The sequence below is a fragment of the Sciurus carolinensis genome, chromosome 3, assembly GCF_902686445.1.
Source record: "Sciurus carolinensis chromosome 3, mSciCar1.2, whole genome shotgun sequence".
Lineage (NCBI taxonomy): Eukaryota > Metazoa > Chordata > Mammalia > Rodentia > Sciuridae > Sciurus > Sciurus carolinensis.
Genome location: NC_062215.1, coordinates 144,883,041 through 144,899,913, shown reverse-complemented (window position 1 = coordinate 144,899,913; position 16,873 = coordinate 144,883,041). Strand labels below are relative to the sequence as shown.

Below are 16,873 nucleotides of genomic sequence, written 5' to 3'. Positions count from 1 at the left end.
TGAGTCTGGGAAGTCTGTTGTTTTTAAAGTGTGGTTCTGGAGATTCAATCCAGGACCTTTTCATGCTAGGCAATTGCTGTACTTCTGATCTGTACTCTCAACCTAGGAAACCTAGTTTTGAATCAATTGAGAAGTCAAATATGCTAGGTCCCCCAGATTATCCATACACACATTAATGCTGTTAATTAGCATCTGTCTTTACCTTTTAGCAGAGGATTTATTTTCTAGTAGTTGAAAGTATGCCAGAATCAGAAACCTTCTCCCAAAAAGTGTGTGTGGGGGGGATTCAGAAAAGTTGGTACAGTTAAGATTTAGTATATTATGTAAAAGCTGAAAAATTCTATTTATTTATTTATTTATTTATGGCGGTGCTGGGGATTGAACCCAGGGCCTGTGCTTGCACGGCAAGCACTCTACCAACTGAGCTATCTCCCCAGCCCCTCTATTTATGTTTAACGGAGGACTCCATTTCAGAAAAGAGAGAACTTTTTAGTTTTTGAGGTATGGGGTCAGAGGCCTTGGTTTCAGGATAATACAGGAGAAAACCAAAAAGGAAGAGCTGAACTTAAGAAAGATATGCTAAAGAAAGGGGGAAAAATATTTAAACTGCAAACATAAGAAAAAAATACAGAGAATTATGAAATTAACTCCCATGTCCTTCCCAGAATTTTAGATTTAGGGCCACTTTTGTTTAATATATCCACTAGTCATTTCCACCCATTTTTAAAATAACTGGTCCTTTCCACCCATTTAAAAAATACAATATAATTTTAATTTTTAATATATTTTTATTGGTGCATTGTAATTACACATAATGGATTTCGTGTTACATTCCACCCATTATTAATTTTTTAAATAATTTTTTTTAAAGTTGTAGATGGACACGATATATCTATTTTTATGTGGTATTGAGGGTCTCAAGCAGGAGGCTCTACACTGAGCTACAGCCTCAGCCCACCACCCATTATTTTGAAGCAAATCCTAGACATCATTTCAAGTATGAATATTTCAATGTGTGTTTCTAAAATGTGAAAACTTAAAAAATTAATGCCATTATTATACCTAAAATTAATGACAAAATAACCAGTGTTCAGTTTTGCCTATTGTCTTATAAACATTTTTTCTGTTTAAATCAGAAAAAAACCCAGTAAAGACTGTGTATCTCTTATTAAATCTTTTTCAGTCCATAGGTTCCTCCCCCTCCTTTTTTTTTTTTTTTTTTTTTCCTTGCAATTGATTTGTGACAACACCTTTGTCCGGTGTTTTGCTAGTAAGAGCAATAAAAACACCCAGATTTTGCTCTTAGGTTCCCACCACTACTACTTCATTCAAGATGTCAGGGGACTACAAAGCAAAGGAAACACCAAGAAAATTATTGGTTCTAGGAATGAGCACAGTTTTCGAATCATACTTCAGGTTTATTTTGCACTAACCATGGGAAGGAAACCTAACAAAGGGTTTGCTCATTCTGATTTCTCTCCCACTGTAATTAAATGGTTTTTTAACAAGCTTATCTGTTACCCAAAATAGTTTTGCATGTCGTCCAGTGATATTTGTATCTTAAAATCAGAATACCAGTTTGAGACCTTGTCGTTTTGTTTTGTTTATTTTATTTTATTTTATTTTATTTTATTTTATTTTGTACTGGAGATCGAACCCAAGGGTGCTCAACCTCTGAACTACATCCCCAGGCCTTTTTCTTTTTTCTTTTTTTTTTTTTGGGGTACCAGGGATTGAACCCAAGGAGCTTAATGAGCCTCATCCCCAACCTTTAATTTTTATTTTGAGATAGGGTCTTACTAAGTTGCTAAGGCTGGCTTTGAACTTGGGATCCTCCTGCTTGAGCTGCTGGAATTACAGGCATGTGCAACTGACTGTGCCTGGTTCCCTAGGCCTATTTTATTTTATTTTTTGAGACAGGGTCTTGCTAAAGTTGCCTAGGCTGGCCTCCAACTTGCAGTTCTCTTTTCTTAGTGTTCCTAGTCACTGTGATTACAGAGGTGCACCACCTTGCCAACTAGAAGAAAGACTTTATTCTTGACAGTTTACCCTCATGCCTTTAGCATGCCTCTTGCAGGTTCTTTGGTGAATACAGATCTCATATTCTTGACTGTTACTTTGATCTCTTGTCTAAGACTTTTTTTTTTGGTACTGGGGATCAAACCCAGGAGATTGAACCCAGGGGTGCTTAACCACTGAGCCACATCCCCAGCCCTTTTTTTATATTTTATTTAGAGACCTCACTAAGTTGCTGAGTACCTTGTGAAGTTGCTGAGGTGACCTCCTCCTGCCTCAGCCTCCTTAGCTACTGGAATTATAGGTGTGTACCAAGCACCTGGCTTGTCTTAAGACATTTTTTAAAAACTGCACCCAGACTATGACAACTCAGAATTTGAAGGACTACCCATAACTTTTTATGATTTCAGAATTACGAGCCAAGAGTTCTATATATCCTTGTCCTCTATTAGTATGTTTTATTGAAGATGGATGAGGGGAGGATTGGGGCAGGGACTAGAAATGATATCAGGTGTTTAGAAATCAATGTTAAATATTTCTGCTCCCTTAAGCCCCCATTTCCTTTTTTTTTTTTTTTTTAATTTTTTTTTTTAGTTGTAGATGGACACAGTACCTTTATTTTATTCTTATGTGGTGCTGAGGATCGAACCCAGGGCCTCACGCATGCTGGGCAAGCCCTCTACCACTGAGCCACATCCCCAGCCCTTAAGCCCCTTTCTAACATCATTTTACAGTGGAATTTTAATAATCTTCACTTGTCCTAGCTTCTTTTCATCTTGTTCCCTTAATCTCTTTTCTCCCCTCCTCTCCATTTCATCTTTCAAAATTCTTCCTTTGTTATGCTGAGTACTTCAGCTTGTGTCTTTTCTTAATCTTGTGTATGTAATCCTACCAAAAGGCCTTTTTAAGTTTCTTATAAGGTTAAACATTTACTTGGTACAGAACCCAGCAATGCCATTCCTTAGGTATTTACACAGGTGATGATAAAACCCATGTTCACACAAACCTGTGCACAAATATTTATAGCAATATTAATTGTAATCACTACAGACTGCAAACAAATGCACCTTTGCTAGAGGATAAACACTGATATAATGGAATATTATTAATAAAAAAGCACATTTTTTTTTTTTTTCTTTTGCAGTGATGGGGATAAAACCCAAGCCTTTGTGCATGGCTAGGCAAGCACTCTGCCACTGAGCTATGTCCTCAGCCCCAGTCACAAATTATTGATATATACAGTAATATGGTGATTGGCATGTTCATGGATTCAGATGGGTTAGAGTGCTAGCTCTTGGCAGTTGTTATTTATGTGTGGCCACTAAGAAGTCCGTATCTCTTCTTGCCCAGTCACTTAGTAAAATCTCCACAATTTTTTTGTCTTCACATACAAATGTATTGAATTGTAGGGAACCCTAAGGGAATGGATTTAGTCTGGAACAGTGTATTTATTTATTCTGGTTCAAAATTGAAGTAGGGAGAGATAAGCATTTTCATATTTAAGAAAGTACAGAAATACACACCAGTAGCTGTAATTTAGTGTTGGTGTTGAAAATACGGAGTTAAAGGCAATTTTTATTTTTTATTTTTTGCCTATCCCAGAAATGTTCATAAAATTTGAAGTGGAATTTTACAAGCCTTTGCTGGCGTGGATGGGGGAGAGAACAGAGAAATTTGGTAAATTACTCTTAATGACTTTTTTTTTTTTTGGTAGTACGGGGCATTGAACCCAGGGCTGTTTTACCACTGAGCTATATATCCCTAGCCTTTTTTATTTTGACATGATCTTGCTAAGTTGCTAAGGCCAGCCTCATACCCAGGGAAAGTTACCTTTTTTGTTTTGTACTGAGGATTGAACCCCTCTGGGGCTACTATTGAGCTACATCCCCAGCCCTTTTTATTTTTTATTTTGAGGCAAGGTTTCGCTTAAATTTCCTGTGATGACCTCAGACTCTTGCCTTAGCCTCCTGAGTTGCTGGAATATCAGGCATCTGTCTCTGTGCCTGGTGGAAAGTTACCTTTTTATTATGAAATATTTTAATTTACAGGAAAATACAGGACAAAACATTGTAACCCATAACTCGGATTTTAATGTCCTGCCATATTTGCTTTACCTGTTCTCAGTATCTTGAAAGTGAAACCTCAAGCATAAAAGTTAGGGGGTTTATGAATATAATGACATAAACTTGTTTGCTTATAAATATTTGAGTGTGTCATGTTTGATATTTTGGTGCACAGTTAATTAAGTAATTACTGAGCTTTCTAGTTTTTAATTATTCTCTTACTTGCCTAACAAGCTGGGATCTGATATCTTAATGCTGTGGGTAATAAGATGTGTGTATAAATGTGCAGCAGTTCACAATGCATTAACAAAACTCATTAGTTTTTTTTTTCCTACATTTTATTCATAGTTCCAAGCAAAGACAGAAAACAATGCCTGAATTTCATATAAACATTTACCTTTGTAGCCTGTAGAAATTTAGTAATGAACTCCTCTTACAATTAATTAACTACAAACAGCTGCCTAACTCCAGAACACTTTGGGCTAAGAAATTTTGTTACTAAATTTTGATTGAGTAGGACTCATGTCTTGACTTACATGGATTTTGTACGCACACTCATTTGGTATTTTATGAACCTTTGTAATTAAAAAACTGTTGCTTATCAGCAAGTACATAAAATAAACAGGTAAAATTCAACAGATGAAGGTAGTTTCCAAAGGAATATATTATCCAAATGACAGGGACTAGTTACTGAAAACTTAAAACACTGAGCTATATTCCCAACCCTAAAATTATATTTTAAATTGGAGATTTGGTAAGGGTGGCTGGGGCTGGAAATGGAGGGGTTGGAGGGCCAGGTAAAATAGTTTCCTGGGTGTTTGTTAATTAGTGATTCTGGGCTCTTAGGTTAAAAGTTCTGTCTGAATGTATATCAGGTCTAGGACCCCACCTTTTTAACTTGTGTACCAAGTCGTTTTGATTTAGGTGTTCAGATTACATTGATGCTGTGGAGAAGGGAATACAGGCTGTTTGGTTGGCTTGGTTCACCCATTCGTGTCTTCTACCTGAATCTTCATGGAGGCAGCATTTTCAGTCATTAAAAACAAAAGCAAAACAAAAAACACCCCAACCCATTTAGTTAAAAGTAGTATATGCATGTTGCAGGAGTGGGTGTGGAGGCCTCAGACACTCCAGAAAGGGAAAAAATGAGTACATCAACACTCACCCTTTAGCCAGTTTTCTAACCGGAGTGGTTTTGTTTCTGTTCCTTTGGGAATAAAAAAGTGCCACAAATGGGTATGAGGCAAATGTGGATTAAAATTTTTTTTAAATTTTTTGTTTTTAAATTTGCTGTTGGGCATTGAATCCAAAGCTTTGCACATGCTAAGTGCTTGCTCCACCACTGACCCACACGGCCAATCTCTAAATTTTTTTTTTTTTTTATAAAAACTTTAAACAAAAAAAGTAGAGATAATAGCAAAAGGAACTATCTACCTAAATGAGGATAGTTCTGGCTGCCTATCTGTTTTAATGGTTTTGAGAGATGAGATATAGGAAAAAAGTAATACCAGTGGAGACGGTGACATGACACACTGTAAGAATTTTGAGATCTGATTAAAAAACAAACCAGAGTTGTTTGGCAGACTGAATTCCTTAGAACTGCTCCTGCTCCTTTTCTTAAGGGGAAATGTGGCCTAGCTGTGCTTCAGACTACATAAAGTTGTTCCATTTTCTTCTTTATGCAACAACCATCTTAAGGAACTGTAGGATGATTTCCTTATTTGGGAGAAAGGGGACTGGACAGTTACATGATGTCTTTCGATATATATTTTGGTCAGTGCAGTTAGTGAATGAACTTTTTAAACAAGTGCCTGGTATCAAAGGGCATAATTCAGTTGCACAAAGGTAATTGGGTTAGCAAGAATTGTGGCTCTTTGTTAGGCCTTAAAAGTAATTTGAGGTAGAAACTATTTCTTTATACATCTGTGTATTATTTAAGTTAACAAAATGAAACTTTAGTTTGTAATTTAAAGTTACCTGGTATTATACAGGATCAGACAAAAATTGGAAGACTAGTCTGTATTTAAAGAAGACTAAAGAGAATGACAACTAAATGCAATGCCCAGTTCTTTAGTTTGTGGGACAGGGAATTGAACCTTTGCATGCTCTACCAACTGAGTGACATCCCCAGTCCTTTTTATTTTATTTTAAGACAGGGTCTCACTAATTTACTGCGTCAGGTCTTGAACTTGTGATCCTGCTGCCTCAGCCTCCTTAGTAATTGGGATTACAGGAATCTACTACTCTTCCTGTGCCTGGCTTAGTGTCTTGTTCTTGACCGGATCATGGCTTTGAAACAACAGCAACACCTCCTCTCATCATGAATGTTACTAGGGCATTTGGGGAGATTAGAAATGAATGCTGTTATGTAGGAGAGTGTCCTAAACATGGAAATATATGCAACGTCTTTAAGGGTGAAGTATCTGTAACTTCATTTAAATGGTTTAAGAAAATTACATATATATACATATTTGCTTTATCTCACATACAGAAACAATTGATGAGTAATAGATGGAAGAGTGTATGTGGGTGTTTATGCTATTTTTATTTAACTTTGTAGTTTTGAAAATTGTCAGAATTTAAAATTGGGGGAGTGGGGGTAGGGGTATAGCTCAACAGTAGATTGCTCACCTGTTATGGACAAGACCCTGGTTTTGATTCCCAGCACTGAAATAAATGAATAAATAAAAATTGGTGGGAGTTTGGAAAGCAGTTGAGAAAAATTGATGCTTCATTCACTAGCTGTGTTTTTTGTTTTTGAGTTTTTTATTTTGTGGTGCTGGGGATCAAATCCAGGGCCTTGCTTATGCTAGGCAAGTGTTCTAGCCCTGAGCTACACCCTCTGTCCCAGATGTGTATCTTCTAAATATCAGACCTATGGCTAGAACATAGTTTTTAAAGGATCATATATAGCAGGAGTTAATTCATTTATTGAATACCTCAGCATTTGTGTTCATTATCTCATTTAATCCTTAAAAATTTTTTATTTTGTAGAAAACTATACTCATAGATGAAGTAAATTATTAATTAGTAGAGAGAGCCATTATTTGAAGGGAGACATTTGGATTCTAGAACTTAATTAAATAAACTTTAGTCACAAAACTAAGGAGATGGTGATTGCAGCCAAATCATGTAGGGCTATTGTCTTTGTGTTTCTATAACAGTACACCTGAAGTTGGGTATTCTAACAGTAAAGAGGCTTTATTTAGCTTATAGTTTTAGAAGGTAAAGGTTCTGGATTGAATACACCCATCTGTTCAGCCTCTGGTGAGGGCCTTGTGGTTATATCATAACATGGTGCCTGGCATCATGAGTTGTGTTCAGGAGGAAGAGATTGCATGGCAAGACAAGCAAGAGAGAGGGAGGTGCCATAGTCTCTTACAACAACCCACTCTGGAGAAATAACCTACTTTGTGAGACCAGTAATTTCTAGGGCAGTGCTACCCTAATTATCTTTAGGCCCTACCTTTTAAAAGTTCTATCACCTCAGCACTGCCACATTGGAGACCAAGCCTCCATTATAAGTACATGATGAATCTTTAGGGGACAAATGATAACCAAACCATAGAAGTCCTGCATTCCATGCTAAAGAATTTAGTCTCTTCTGTTATTCACAGTATAGTTCCTGCTGACCAAGACATTATTACATGAGGGGAGGGAGCTTGTTAGAAATGTAGATACTTGAGTATGACCCAGGCCTCTGCCACATTTAAACAAAATCTGCAAATTAATTTGTTGTATTTCAAGTTTGAGAATAACTCTCCAAAGTACTCTGCTTTGTTAGAGTCTTGCTTTCTTGCTCAGGTTGACCGTGAATTTCTGGGCTCAAGTGTCTTTCTCCCTCAGTTTCCCTAGTAGCTAGAGCTACATATGTATACCACTACACTCAGCTCAGTACCTATTGTTTTTATATCCTTGGTAATATTGAAATTAAATAATACTGAGTGAGGACTGGGGCTGTAGCCCAGTGGTAGAGCACTTGTATAGTGTGTGGGAGGCCCTGGGTTCTATCCTCAGCCCTTAGAAAAAAGGAGAAAAAGTAAAATCTTGAATGTAGTTCTGGGTTCCTTTTCTTTTTTTTTTTGGGTGCTGGGGATCGAACCCAGGGCCTTGTGCTTGCAAGGCAAGCACTCTACCAACTGAGCTATCTTCCCAGCCCCTGGATTCCTAATCAATGTGAATAATACCAATTTTTCAATGAGAAAGGTTTTGAATTCAATAATTAATGAATAATTTTGGCAGTCCATTCTTAGGGTGAGAATAATTTGCAGTTATTGAGATAGTAAACAGCTCTTTGCATTACTCTGTTGTTGTATGTACTTGGTAAAATCCTGTTTACCCATTATATGTGGCATTTATTTTAAATGTTTTGCATTGTTGATACCTCTTCGGAAAATGAAATTAAGCAAGTTTTGTATTTCTTTTCTTATAGATATTGAAGCACAGATTCGAGAAATTCAAGGCAAGAAGGCAGCTCTTGATGAAGCTCAAGGAGTGGGCCTTGATTCCACTGGTTATTATGACCAGGAAATTTATGGTGGAAGTGATAGCAGATTTGCTGGATATGTGACATCTATTGCTGCAACTGAACTTGAAGATGTAAGTTACACATTGTATAAGAGACAAGCTTCCCCTTCCTTGATTACCTCCCCGCCCCACAGAAAGCAAGAAATATGAATAGTTAGTTACAAGCTTTTGAATCTGTTTTCATTATTGTGGAGACTGATACCTTCTTACAAAAATATTATCAGGATGTTTTAAAATATATTTTATGTAGCTTATATTTTATCCCACCATCCCAAACATACAGATATGGTGAAATTTCTAACCATCCTTTTTTTTTTTTTTTTTTAAATATACATGTTTTTAGTGGTAGATGAAAACAATACCTTTGTTTTATTTATCTTTATGTGGTGCCAGTGCCTCACACGTGCTAGGCAAGCACTCTACCACTGAGGTATAACTCCAGCCCTTCTAGCCCTTCTTTTGTGTGATTTTTGTAACAGACAAACTTTGTGTATTTAGATGCTCAAACTGTTTATTTTTATGAAGTTGAAGTCATGTTTTACTTTGTTGTTGGAGCTTTCATCTTTTCCTTGAAAGAAATTTAAAAGTACCAAAGGTGGACTAGCATTCTGGGTTCTCATAGTTTAATGGTAAGAGAGAGTAATGACTATATATTCCAGAAACTAAGGGGAAAGTTGTCCTTTTCATTTTTAAGTAAAAAATAAGAAGTGTTAAGATCTTCTTGAGAAGTACCTGGTGTTGCATCTTTTACAATTGAGAATAACACTAGTATGTAAAATTGTACTGCTTAAATATATTAGGGAAGCAAATACATTTAAAATTATTTCTTACTTGTTTTGTGACCACAAAACAAGGAAATAGGGAAAGTTCTCAAATAAGCTGTTATTTTTTATTTTTGTTATGGGTGAACACAGTACCTTTATTTTATTTTTTTGGGGTGCTGAGGATCGAACCCAAGGCCTCACGCTGCTAGGCGAGTGCGTTACCACTGAGCCACAACTCCAGACCATCAAAGAAGCTGTTTGTAGTTGTCAGATTTCTTTTAAAATATTTTTTTAGTTGTTGAAGGACCTTTATTTACTTTTATGGTGCTGAGAATCGAACCTAGTGCCGTACACATGCTAGGCAAGTACTCTACCACTGAGCCACAACCCCAGCCACTTTAGTTGCCAAATTTGAAATTAAAATTTTATCATGCTAATTTTTAAGTTATTATATTTATTTTTAATGCTTTTTGGGGGGTTTCATTGCAGGATGACGATGACTACTCATCATCTACAAGTTTGCTTGGTCAGAAGAAGCCAGGATATCATGCCCCTGTGGCTCTGCTTAATGATATACCACAGTCAACGGAACAGGTGACCTTTTTATTTTTTATTTTAAACCATAGTTTATTCACCTAAAGAAAAGTGAATGTAAGTTTTTTTGGAAGTCAGTACACTTGCATTAAATTCTGGAAATGTGGAGATACACACGCACACACACACATACACACATACACTTAACACACATAATTTCCCTATGCCTTGTTTTTCCATACTAAGATTTATAAAATGATAGAGAATATTTTCTTTCATCAGTAGACATGTATTAAACCTTGTGTTTTATAATACTCTAATTTTCATGTATGATATTCTGTTTGGTTATTTAATGAATTGAGTTTTAAATGAGATTTGCCTCTTTTTAGTATGACCCATTTGCTGAGCACCGACCTCCAAAGATCGCAGACCGGGAAGATGAATACAAAAAGCACAGGCGGACCATGATAATTTCCCCAGAGCGTCTTGATCCTTTTGCAGATGGTAATTCTTTCCCACTTTTCTATAAGTATTCAGAAATTTATTTGTATTAAGTTGTCTTTAGCCCTTTGATTTTTTTTGGCATGCTTATGAATTTGCTTTTCTTTTTTAAAATCCCCCCTTATTATAGATTTGTGTAGATTTGGTTGAAGTCACAGATGCCATATTCTTCATCTTTATAATGCAAGTTTTCTTTCCAGGTAGAAGGACAAGAAAATAATGAGCCAATGCCATAGAAACGCAAAGGGTTAAAGGTTTTTCTTTTACTTTTGTTTTGGGTACTCTTTTTATACTTTGAACAAATGTGTTTTTCTACTCAAGATACTTTCATATTATTGAAAGTTTTCATTCCAAATTCTAGAGTTTTAGGATTGTTAGTTTTGAGAAACTGTTTCTCACACTAGAGCTCCCCCATATTGTTCTGAATATAGTTTAGTAAATGCACCTACTTTGCTCTAAGCATACCTAAAGTTAAAACAAAAGTATGTATACAAAGACTTTGATATTTTTAATAGTTGGAGTCTGTTTTGCTAATTTTAGTGTGCAAGTCAGCACAAGGGGCATAGTGAGCCTGATGGAAGCTTTCCTCAGGTGAGTTGAGTTTCACAGTCAAAATTAGGTGCCTGTTTCTTAAAATTAGATTTGGCTGCAGGTTTACAAATTAGATTTTCAGCCTGCATGAATTAGTAGGGATATTCTTTTTTTTTTACTTGCATAATTGTAATTGATTTAAACATGTATGTCAGAATTCACAGGCCCATACTAACTGTCCTTAATTTCTTTCCTACAGCAGTACTGCTATATGCCAGTCCTGTCTGCATTCTTAAGGGTGCAGTTCAACACATCCTCTCTAGATTATGGTGAAAAAGTATTCCAAAGGAAGTCTTATCAGAACTAGTGTCAGAAAGAATGACACTGCCAATTGGGCATGATCTTCAGCATAGGAAATGTCTTAGAATTTTATTATTTTATCCTAAATTATGATGCTATACTGCTTGTATAGCTAATTATCACATTTCTGAAGCATAGTGTGCCTCTGTGAATCTTGTTGTATACTGTTGGGCTTCTTTAATATATTTCAAAGTTTGAAAAGCAAATGCTGAAACTTTAACCAAGAGACTAACACATCTCTTTGTACACCACTTTTCTTCTGTGTGCATCGTTAAAAACTGGTAGAAGTAATATATTTTAAGTTGTGTTTCCAGTTGTAATTTATACTTTCTAATAAAAATTAAAATATGTTTCTGGGTTGAGGAAACTTTTTAAAAACACGAAGCCCTTTTTAGTAACGTGACATCAGAATAAGATTATAGGTGTATTTTTAAAAATCAGATTTTCTAAATAAACTACAAATGTTTTAGAACACTATGAAGAACTTGTCTAGTCATAGTTATTTGTAGTCAGGATTTTAACAGCTTGCAACAGGTAATGTTTTGAATATAAATATCTTTCCAAAGTGTTACTAATGGTAAAGAGATAATTTTCTAGGCTTCTATTCTGCTGCTTGAAGTCAGAACTGCTGATGGAGACAAAGGCACGAAAGTGTACGTATTCCGGATTAGCAACCCAGGAACCCATCACTTCTGAAGACTAAACTGTGCTGTCATTTTGTTTTTATATGCATTAAAGTATTTGTTTTAAACTGCTGTAGATATGTTTGTGTTCAAACAGGTTAAATTGATCAGCAAACTCAATAAAAAGTAAGATGTATAATTATTAAAGTTTTCTATCAAAAAATAAATTAAATGATTATGGAATAACATAATATTAGAGCAGGGCAGATAAATCAGTTGAACCTAATTATTTTTTTATTTATTGTACTCTTGTCCTGTTGCTGTTCTTTTCTGCAGGAGGGAAGACCCCTGATCCTAAAATGAATGCTAGGACTTACATGGATGTAATGCGAGAACAGCATTTGACTAAAGAAGAGGTATGTGAACCTGCCCCATATTTTAATGGTTGTGAATGTATGTAAAGAAAGTTGAGATTGAGAGGCTTTTATATTTCTTGTTTTGTTACTTGTTATACAAGTAGTATTTTTAGTAGTGTTAATGGAAATTAAATTGAGAAAAAAAATTTCCCCCAAGTTCTATCAGTGCTCAAATTAAACTTCATATTTCTATGTCCTTTTCTTGTCCAAGGCCTTATGTCTGTGAATGTGTGTATCTGTCTATGAGTGGATGTACCTGTGAGAGAGAAGGTTAATGGTATGCCTTTAAAGCCATTGTGTTAGGGAAAGTCCAGATGGCCATGTTATTCTTGAAAAATTCCTAATTTTTCCATAAGATTCAGTTTGAATATGGGTGGAGAATTTTGAATAAACGATGTGTGTGTTGCAGAGTTGGGAATTGAACCCACATCCATTTTTGTTTTAATAGTTAATTCTATACCTTTATTATGAATGTGTAAGGTTTCTTTATTGTGTGATTTAAATGGGGTACTGGAAACCCATTTTAAAATCTGGATCAATTAAATATTTGTTATGACTAATCATGCATAGGGTTTATGTAATTACAGATACAAGTAAAATATAATTTTGTTGTTTTTACTTTTTACCATCTTTCTATCTTGTTACATAGTGTCAATTGCTATTTATATGAGTTTTAAAAAACCCTAATTTTTCATTTTATGTAGTGCTGGGAACCAGATCCAGGCAGGACCTTGTACATGCTAGGCAAGCCCTATGCCACTGAGCTATAGCCCCAGCCAAAAACCTTTCTCTTCTGTGAAAGCATTCTGGTTCTCCATTGTTGACTGAAGATTTTGCTTAACTAAGTATATGTAAAGCAGGGTGTTGTATGTTAAAATTCTGTATTCGCTTGTATATTACTTAGGAAGAAAGATATTGTATAAAACTGGAAATACAAAAAAGAGAATAAGTAATCGTAATACCAAGTAAAATAAAAAGTAAAGTGAACAAAGTATAAAGTAGGATAATAAATGGAAATGATTATATTAATGATATAAAAATAAACTTTTTTGGGGGGGCAGTACTAGGATCCCACATTTTTATGCATGGTATGCAAACACTCTGCAATTGAGTGAAAGTTTTTTTTTTTTGGTACTGGGGATTGAACCCAGGGGCGCTTTACCACTGATTTAATCCCTGTCGCTTTTTATTTTGAGGTAGAATCTCAGTAAGTTGCTGAGACTGGCCTCAAACTTGTGATCCTCCCACTTCAGCCTCCTGAATTGACTGGGATTACAGGAGTGCATCACCTTCCTGGGCTCATGAAAGCAGCTTTTAGTTTTTTAATTTTTAATTGTAGATGGACTCAATACCTTTACTTTATTATTTTCATGTGGTACTAAGGATCAAACCCAGTGCCTCACATGTGCTAGGCAAGGGCTCCATCACTGGGCCACAACTCCACTCCTCATGAAAGCATTTTAAAGATAAATATTCTCTGCTTTTTCAAATATTTTTCAGAGAGAAATTAGGCAACAGCTAGCAGAAAAAGCTAAAGCTGGAGAACTAAAAGTCGTCAATGGAGCAGCAGCATCCCAGCCTCCCTCAAAACGAAAACGCCGTTGGGATCAAACAGCTGATCAAACTCCTGGTGCCACTCCCAAAAAGCTGTCAAGTTGGGATCAGGCAGAGGTGGTTGCTTTTTATTTTTCATTATTATTTAAAATTTTTTCTCTTATGGAGTATACTAGTATACAAGAAACCATTGACTGGGTAGCTTAAACAACAGAAATTTATTTTCTCACAGTTACGGAGGCTTTCAAGTCCAAAGATTAGAGTGCCAGCATGGTAGGTATTTGGTGAAGGATTTCTTTTTGACTTGTAGGTGATCACTTTCTCCCTCTATCTTCACATGTCCTTTTCTTTGTTGTCTTTTCTTACAAGATCACTATTCCTGTCAGATTAGGACCCCACCCTGATGACCTCATTTAACCTTAAATACTTTCCAAAAGGATAAATCTCATCAGGGATTAGAACTTCAACATGAATTTGGGGATGGGTGGAGACAGTTCATCCCTTGTCATGGGGTAAAGGAATGTTCCTTTGGAATATTATAAACATGCATTTGTTAAATTGTGGGGAGGTTGGGTACAATATAGTAGTCTTCCTTATTTTCTGGATGGATAATTTAAACTTCTGACCACAGGTGGCAAATAGGTAATGCCACTATGTTCCTTCCCTTGATTAATTTACTCATACAGGATTCTTTAAAAAATATTTTTGTAGAATATACATGAATTTTGCCATTATAATAATACTTTTTTTTGCAGTACTAGGGATTGAAGCATTTTAACTGTTTTAAAGATACAATTTAGTGACATTAATTTTACTGTCAATGTTGTACGACCATCAATCACCACGATTAACTTTCAGAACTTTTTCATCAGCCCAAAGTCTGTTCTCTTCCCACCTACAATATCTCCTTATGTTTGATTTAGTTGATGACTTATCTTCCTTTTTATTCCCCAGAATAGAAACAGATAAAACCTCTGTTCGTCCCCACCATAAAATTTTCCAAAATTATCTGTATCTGTTCTCATTAGTTCTGCTTCTCTCCTGTTTCACAAACTATTAATGCAAGTTGACCATCGATACTGTTTCTTCCATACTGTTACTAGCAAACAAGTTTCACTATTGTCTTTAAAAAAAAAAAAAAAAACAAAAAAAAAACTGTAGAAAACTTACCCTTGATTCTCAAATCCTCTTCTAGCTGCTCTCCCAGATCTCTTTAACCACAAAATATTTTGAATGAGTTGTGTATTCTTGCTGTGTCTGCTTACCTTGTTTCTAGTCTTTTCCCTTTACCATTGCACCTAAACATCTTGACAGGGTCACTTGATTTCCTTGTTGTTAAATCCAAAATTCTCTCTAATTAATCTTTTGTTACTTAGTATGTCAGTAGCCTTTTGCATTCCTTGATACCCATTTCCCATTTCTCTCTTAACCTGTGCGCTTTAGTCTCTCTTTCCTCTTCACAGGCTTTTCTTCTTTAGTCTTTTTTGTTGGCTCCTCCTCTTCCTTAACCTCTGAACTTTAAGTGCTTTAGTGCTCAGTCCCTCTAATCCTCCTCCTGCCACCTTATGGTACTGGAGATTTAAACCAGTGGCACTTTACTACTGAGCTACACCCACCCTAGCTCTTCTTTGTTTTTATTTTGAGATAGGGTCTTGCCAGGTTGTTTAGGCTAAGTTTGAATTTATGATCCTCAATATGATGCCAGTGATGAGATTCAATTGAACCAAGTTCCGTTTCCTCAGATGTGAAGATTGAACACCCAAGAAACACTGAGGCAAGTGCAGAAAGCAAGTTTTTTTCAAAGGACAGAACAGAGATAGACTTCTTCGCAGAGAAGAGTGCCCAGAGCTGGGTACCTGAGAAAGTGGGAGTGTCCTGCCCCTTTTATGCTTTTTAGAATTCTATTGTTCGTTCTCATGACTTCTCCTCCTCCCATAAAGTGGGCCAAAAGGTGGAGTGATCTTTGGCGGGAAAGGAAGAAAGTGACCCAGGGGTCCAGGCAGGAAGGGAGAGGCCTAAGAGGCATTCATTAACAGCCCCTTGTAGGGAGGAACAGTCAGGTTACCTTGGCAACAGGTAGAGGAAGGGGAAGTGTCCTGAAGGCATTAACATTTTATTTCCTCCTGAATCAGCCCCCATCTCCCCAGTTATTACCTACACTAATTTTCTAACCCCTGCCCCTACCCCACTTCCTCAGCTTCAATCCCTGGGATTACAGATGTGTACCACCATGCCTGGCTAGCCTTCAAATTCTTTTAACGTGTACGTTCACTCCGAGGAACTTATTTCTGTCTCCACCTACCGCCTGGCAAATTTACGAATTTGTCCCCAACTTCTGTTTTTCAGACTTATAGTTGTTTTAACTTGGATGTACTTACTTGCATGTTTAATAGACATTTTAAAACCAATTTAAAATAAAAGAGAATTTTTTTTTTTTTTTTTTAAGCTCACAGATTTGAAGATTGAAAATCCTTGTATCATGGCATCAACCCTGGTTCCATCACACAGCATTATGGGGGCACAGTCACATGTGTGAGAGTGAGATCACGTGATTATAGGAAGCCAGAGCAAGACAGGGAGGAGCCATTACCACTCCCTTAGGCCCCACTTTTTTTATTTTAATGTTAAATTTTTTTGTTGGTGCATTAGAGTTGCACATAATGATGGATTTGTTGTTACATATTCCTTTTTTTAATTCAAAATTTTTTTTGTAGTTGTAGATGGACAGCATGCCCTTATTTTGTTTATTTTTTTATGAGATGCTAAGGATTAAACCCAGCACCTAACACGTTAGGCAAGTGCCACTGAGCTACATCCACACTTTCTGTTATACATTATGTGCACACAGACAACAATACAGTTTGACGAATGTCACTCCCCAGCACTTCCCTGCTCCCTCCCTGCCTCCCTGCTCTTGATCTTTTTTCTCTTCTGATATCCCTTTGGTTTTCATGGGATCCCCTCCACCTTACTTTTCTTTTTCT

At 36.2% G+C, this 16,873-nt stretch overlaps 1 protein-coding gene across 5 annotated transcripts in view; it reads left to right on the top strand.

The window, feature by feature from the left end:
• Sf3b1 (splicing factor 3b subunit 1) overlaps positions 1-16,873 on the top strand; it is a 42,592-nt gene that overhangs the window by 4,829 nt on the left and 20,890 nt on the right. For 2 of the 5 annotated variants that reach the window (XR_007107665.1, XM_047544212.1), the window contains exons 2-6: positions 8,512-8,678; positions 9,860-9,964; positions 10,294-10,408; positions 12,256-12,335; positions 13,836-14,006. Coding sequence is in view for 2 of the 5 variants with exons in the window: in XM_047544212.1 (XP_047400168.1) it covers positions 8,512-8,678; positions 9,860-9,964; positions 10,294-10,408; positions 12,256-12,335; positions 13,836-14,006 (638 nt within the window). In the remaining 3 variants the exon portion in view is untranslated. Of the gene's footprint in view, positions 1-8,511; positions 8,679-9,859; positions 9,965-10,293; positions 10,409-10,627; positions 12,336-13,835; positions 14,007-16,873 lie in introns of those variants that run through there. The other 3 variants (XR_007107667.1, XR_007107666.1, XM_047544213.1) reach the window with 3 other exon arrangements.